This window comes from Solanum pennellii, chromosome 9 (genome assembly GCF_001406875.1).
Source record: "Solanum pennellii chromosome 9, SPENNV200".
Classification (NCBI taxonomy): Eukaryota; Viridiplantae; Streptophyta; class Magnoliopsida; order Solanales; family Solanaceae; genus Solanum; species Solanum pennellii.
The window spans coordinates 81,771,663-81,778,062 of record NC_028645.1 but is presented as its reverse complement, the minus strand read 5'-3'; the positions used below and the strand labels follow the sequence as shown (position 1 = coordinate 81,778,062).

Here is a 6,400-nt window from a genome sequence, read left to right as displayed (position 1 = left end):
TATATATATATATATATAAAAAGCAAATTGCAATAAATACTAGCTATAAGATTCCCAAAATGTCAATGGTATCAAATTAATTGATTAATAATTAATTTGATACCATTGACATTTTGGGAATCTTATAGCCACTTATGATAATTACAATTAAAATAATTGTATACGTATGATTTAGAGGTTTGAATACCAAAAATCAATAATACCTCATCAAGACTTGATAGATATATCCTTAGAGTATACGTGATTAAGAGTAATTGTTTGACTAGATTATGATAATTTTTGCACATTAGGAATCGCTTGGATTGGAGACAAATTATACTGTGATAATAATCTATAAAGATGACTAAATTGGTTGAGCATATGATCTCCCCCGTATGGAAGTCTGGCGTTCGCGTGTTTTTTGATCGAATTCGTCACACGTAAAACTGGAGACTATTACGACAAGGTGGATAGAAAGTTACGTTGGCAAATATTATTTATGAAAAGAACAAAGAAGGAACCAATTTGATTCAATCAAACATTGTAATTCTAAAGATTATATTATATTGTTTTTGGTTTGAATTTCCTCCTTGTATTGCTAAGTGCATTAACATAACGATTGATTATGATTTTTGTCAAAGTAGTATTCATTAAAGAGGGAAAAGCTTTTTATTAGAATTAGTTCATATCGAGGACTCAAACTTAAAGTCTATAGTTATAATCAGAAGAATTTTTATTCATCTTATCAAAATAATCCCGATCGATATCAAAACATAAATCTCTTAGCATAATTATCTAAAAATAAAAAATTATCAATTTTCCAAAATTGTCAATATCAACATCTAATAGCATGCCATGTGACTCAAGAATTTATTTATCATAGTTTTATTTCACCACCTTTGATAGACCATAGTCATTGACCAAGGTAGCATTATATTAGCTATAATTTGAAAAGAAAAAATAAAGTCATTTGTCGTTTTTAATTTAGTTTATATTTTTTAATCAAAAAAAAATTGAAGAACAATGAATCTAGCCCCTAAAAAAATAATAAAAATTGTTAAAGTCTACATCTACATTAATTTAACTTGTTAAAAGGGTGAAAAAGTGACAATTTTAAATAAAGGTACGTATTAAATTATTATTAAAAAAATGATAGGGTTAACTTTATATTTTTCATGTTAAACGTGCTCCATTAAAAAGAAACTTTTGTGAATTAGAGCTACAAAGAAACACTAATAATGGTGCACAATTAAAGTTAAGCTATAAAACCAACTAATTACGTTTATGAATATAAAATTTAATAATATACTAAATTAATCTATATATTTTTTAAAAAAATATGATAATTGATAATAATCATGATTGTCGATATTGGTGGTAGGCGTTAATAGAGGATGGTGTTGCTAATAGCTAGTGTTGGTGCCATTATATATTTCATGGCCGTAATTGATGATAAAGATTGATAGTTGTGATAAATGATAATGATAATTAACTAATGACAGTGATTAAAAATTTAAGATATATAGTAGTGTCGTGATTGATGGTTGATATACTAACGGTTATTGATGTTGATGATTTAAATGGTGACTAATAATAGTGACAGTTAACTGTAGACATATCGATAATAATGATAGGTATGAATGACAGGTGCAAGGTAATAGTGGGTAATATAATAGTAAAAATAGATGATAATATCGACAACTAATAACAATGAATGAAATGAACGAACTTTTGAAGTTTTTTTTTTATAATTAACCCATGCATAACAAATGCGATCATTACTAATATAAGCATTACTAATGCACATATAATTAATATATTTCTTATACATCTTATCAAATGATCCGTTCTTAATACTCCCTTTGTTTCATATTAGATGGTCATTTGATTAAAAATATTTCTCTAATCATATGAGTTGATCATTTATTAAATCAGGATAGAATTAATTTTAAAAAAATTCATTTACCCCCTATAATTAATATGGCGAAAGTTTAGGCAAATTTTAAAGACTCAATAATTTTATTTTATTTTTACAAAAAAAAAGCTAATTAATATGAATACAGACAAAACAATAAAATTAATTAAATTATTAATAATTTTTAATTACAATGTAAAATTTACAAAAAAAAAGTTCATCTAATATGAAACAGATGAAGTACGAGGATATTTTTCAAATAATCTCGAAAGTATAAAATCAAAAAATAATAATAATCTTGGAATTGTAAACTACAGCTAGTAAACGTTGGTAGGTTTATATTTAATTAATCCCTTAAAATCTAAGCAAGATTTTAACTTTGTGATTATCTTTCTTAATATTTTAATTTAGAATTTAAGAATACGTTTTTTATTATTTTGTACCTCCCCATATATATTTTTTTATAATGGGGAACTTGAAATATATTTTATAATTAATTTTCAATTTCAAAAAAATCATTGTCATTTTGTGCATAAATAAATCTTAAGAGTATGGGTTAACTTCATTCTGACACATGATACCGTAATTAAGAGTTAATTAATTGAGTTTAACGATAAGATTAATAATTATAATGAAAAGGAATATAAGTTATATTTTTATTTCATTTGCAGAATATCGGGCATTCTTTTCTAAATATTTTTATTTGTCAATATCACAAAATTTATAATTACGTATCGAATCAATAATTTAATAGAAGCAACATTTTGGTCACTTAATTATTGATAGAAAAAGTTTAATAATATCTATTTAAGTATATTTCTTAGATTCCCCAATTTATTATTCAATTGTTATATCCCATTTGTATAGTTACTCAATATTTGAGACTAATTTGTATTTTTATAAAAGAAATATGAATAATAATAAAAGACTAATTTCTTATATAAAGGAATCAACAATAATAATACGTGAACTAATTAAAAATTGATTATATTAAGTCATATATAATAAAAAATGAAAAATGTATTTTTATAACTGAGGAACCAAAGGTTCTATTATTCATAATAAAAAATCTTCAAAGACTTAGTTGTTGAACGTTCTAAGTAGTAAATTTATGTACAAACATAATATTAAAAATTTAAAATTTATGACAAATATATATATATAAATAAATTATAGTTATATATATATATATTTTTTATGTTGTTACAAAGGAGAGAAGCGAAGAGTTTATTCAGAATTTATGCAAATAGCATTGAGAAACAAATTTGGAGGAAAATAAAAAATTCAACTCTAAGTTGGAAATATTTTACAACCAAATATTTATAAAATGAAGTGAAAGGTCAAAACAACATGTCAAGATAATTTTACGAATGAGTTTGCAAGAATAAAATATATTACAAACCTTATTTTTATTTTACGAGATTTTTTTATAAACGTAAAATTCATGTAATACACGTTAAAAGGCTAAAATTTCGTACAAATAAATAGCATACACATATTTTATCAAAAAAATTTCAATATTTGAAAGTGAAAACCACTTATGAACAAATATATTTACATGGAGTTTATATTACAATATTTATGTATTTTGTGCTATATGACATTTATGAATTTCTGAAATTTACAATATTTAGTATTTACCATTCTTTAAAACACACGGTTTGTAATTCACACATTAACATATTAATCAACCCATCAAGCTCAAAATAAAATCATAAATCAAAATCAGTACTTGAAGATATGATTATAAAATTGTAATTTAAATTTTATTATGAAATTATATAAAAAGAAGAAAGTAAAGAGAATATTTATTATTTCTCTAATCGAGATCAACTTTTAATGAAGCAGATCTTTAATTTATAGAGATAATTGTATTTTCTCCAAATTTGATAAATAAACATTTAACAAAATACAAATATATTTATAAAAAATTTCAAATTCTTTTAAACAATACAATTTGAACTCTGCACACTTATTCAGAAAAACATTAAATGACATAAGTTAAACCATATTTTTCTCTTTGGCCCTTTTTTAAAATTATAAATATAACTTTACAAATATAAATACAAATATAGAAAATAATTCAAACATTCAACTCAAAGTTTTTGACCAAAAATTTCAACCCAACATATGAAATAAAGGAAGTATTATTTCTAAACTAATCATTTATTATTTTACATTATGATTCCATATTGAATATTTGTCTAAGTAGATTATTTAAATTTTTTCCTAAAATAAAATAAAAAGGAAAAGACAATTTTGTCCCTTTCATTTGCTCTATATAAGAGCAATATCCTCTCAATCTCACCTTCAACTTTTAACAAGACTCTCCCCTTCATCTTCTTCACACCCCCCCCCCCCCCTACCCCCCCCCACCCCACCAATGGCTTGTTCCGTAGATACTCTCGCTCCGTTCCTCGGTCCTAACACCACCAACGCCGTCGCCGCCGCTTCATACATCTGCAACCAATTTTCAGGTGTATCGGACAGATTCGTCGATACCGGTTATGCAATCGATTCTACATATCTCCTCTTCTCCGCTTATCTCGTTTTCTCCATGCAGCTTGGTTTCGCTATGCTTTGCGCGGGCTCTGTCCGCGCAAAAAATACAATGAACATTATGCTCACGAACGTCCTCGATGCGGCCGCCGGTGGACTTTTTTACTATCTATTTGGATACGCTTTTGCTTGGGGTGGTCCGTCTAATGGATTCATCGGCCGACATTTCTTCGGTCTTAAAGAGATCCCGTCAAATTCATTCGATTACAGTAATTTCCTCTATCAATGGGCTTTCGCCATCGCCGCCGCCGGTATCACTAGCGGTTCAATCGCCGAACGAACCCAATTTGTTGCCTATTTGATTTATTCCTCTTTTCTAACGGGTTTCGTTTACCCGGTTGTATCTCATTGGTTTTGGAGCCCAGATGGGTGGGCTAGCCCGGCTAATTCAAATCTCTTATTCGGATCTGGTGTAATCGATTTCGCCGGGTCGGGTGTAGTTCATATGGTAGGTGGAATCGCCGGGTTTTACGGAGCTTTAATTGAAGGTCCACGAATCGGGCGGTACGATCATACGGGTCGATCCGTTGCGCTTCGTGGACATAGCGCGTCACTCGTGGTTCTAGGTACCTTTTTATTATGGTTCGGATGGTACGGATTTAACCCCGGTTCATTTAATAAAATCCTAGTTACTTACGGTACATCCGGAGGGTATTATGGTCAATGGAGCGCGGTAGGACGTACCGCGGTTACAACTACCCTAGCCGGTTGCACCGCAGCCCTAACGACTCTTTTTGGTAAACGGATCCTTTCGGGTCATTGGAACGTAACCGATGTATGTAACGGTTTACTAGGCGGATTTGCAGCAATCACGGCTGGGTGCTCGGTCGTCGAGCCGTGGGCCGCGATTATATGTGGGTTCGTAGCGGCTTTAGTTTTAATCGGTTTTAACATGTTAGCGGAAAAATTTAAATATGACGATCCACTTGAAGCAGCACAATTACATGGGGGTTGTGGTGCATGGGGGATAATTTTTACCGGGTTATTCGCTAAAGGAGAGTTTGTGGATCAAGTATACCCGGGTAAACCGGGTCGACCTCACGGGTTATTTATGGGTGGAGGAGGGAAACTACTCGCGGCGCATATAATCCAGATACTCGTTATAATCGGGTGGGTCAGCGCGACGATGGGTCCGCTTTTTTATATACTTCATAAATTCAAGTTGCTTCGGATATCACCCGAAGATGAAATGGCGGGTATGGATCTGACCCGACATGGTGGGTTTGCTTATTATCATGAAGAGGATCCGAAATCAGGAACGCAAATGAGGAGAATTGAACCAACAACCTCAACTTAGAAAAAAAAAAGAAATTTATCTTTTTATTTATTTTATTTATGTATCTTTGAACTGTCTAGTTTATATTTTATAAAATTAATTTTAGGGTGTTTGTGAAAAGAAAAAAAAATAGTGGATTTTTTTAATGGTAAAATGAGTGGTTGTGTATGAAGATAATGTGAACATGTCCTCTTTTATTATTTTCTACTAGTTATCTATATTTGACTATTAATATCCAATTATCTTTGTACATATATTTAACTTTATTATTATTATGTATGGAACCGTCAAGATTGACTTATTTATTCTATTTAATTTTTTTTTCTTTATATTGTTTTGGTTATTGAAATTTCATTATTGACAAAGACTCTTTAAAAAAAAAAGGATAGTTGGTACCATGCCTTTTGAAAATTCTTGGAATCTTATTTAAATAAGTGTTTTTAAACTTTGTATAAAATGAACTATATTTATTTGAAAAGACATTTTTCAAGAAAGTTCAAATTATCTTCGATCCTCAAATCACGAAAGAAATTGAGAAAGAAGAATAAAAAAAGAACAAAACTGACCTATTTATTAGAGCTTATGAATATTTAGAAATGACAATAATACATTGTAATATCATTTACGAGAATGAGGTTTGAGGAAAATATGATGTATACAGATTTTATCTG

The 6,400-nt window shown here is 29.1% G+C and overlaps 1 protein-coding gene across 1 annotated transcript; it reads left to right on the top strand.

The window, feature by feature from the left end:
• Positions 1 to 4,205: 4,205 nt before the first annotated feature.
• On the top strand, positions 4,206 to 6,030 carry LOC107031345 (ammonium transporter 1 member 1). Its single transcript, XM_015232670.2, has one exon. It carries the CDS (start codon positions 4,278 to 4,280, stop codon positions 5,748 to 5,750), a length of 1,473 nt encoding a protein of 490 aa, XP_015088156.1. The 5' UTR covers positions 4,206 to 4,277; the 3' UTR covers positions 5,751 to 6,030.
• Positions 6,031 to 6,400: the final 370 nt, after the last annotated feature.

What these genes read in the sequence shown, in the direction of transcription:
- LOC107031345 (XM_015232670.2), top strand. Translation starts at nt 4,278, where the DNA reads ATGGCTTGTTCCGTAGATACTCTCGCTCCGTTCCTCGGTCCTAACACC.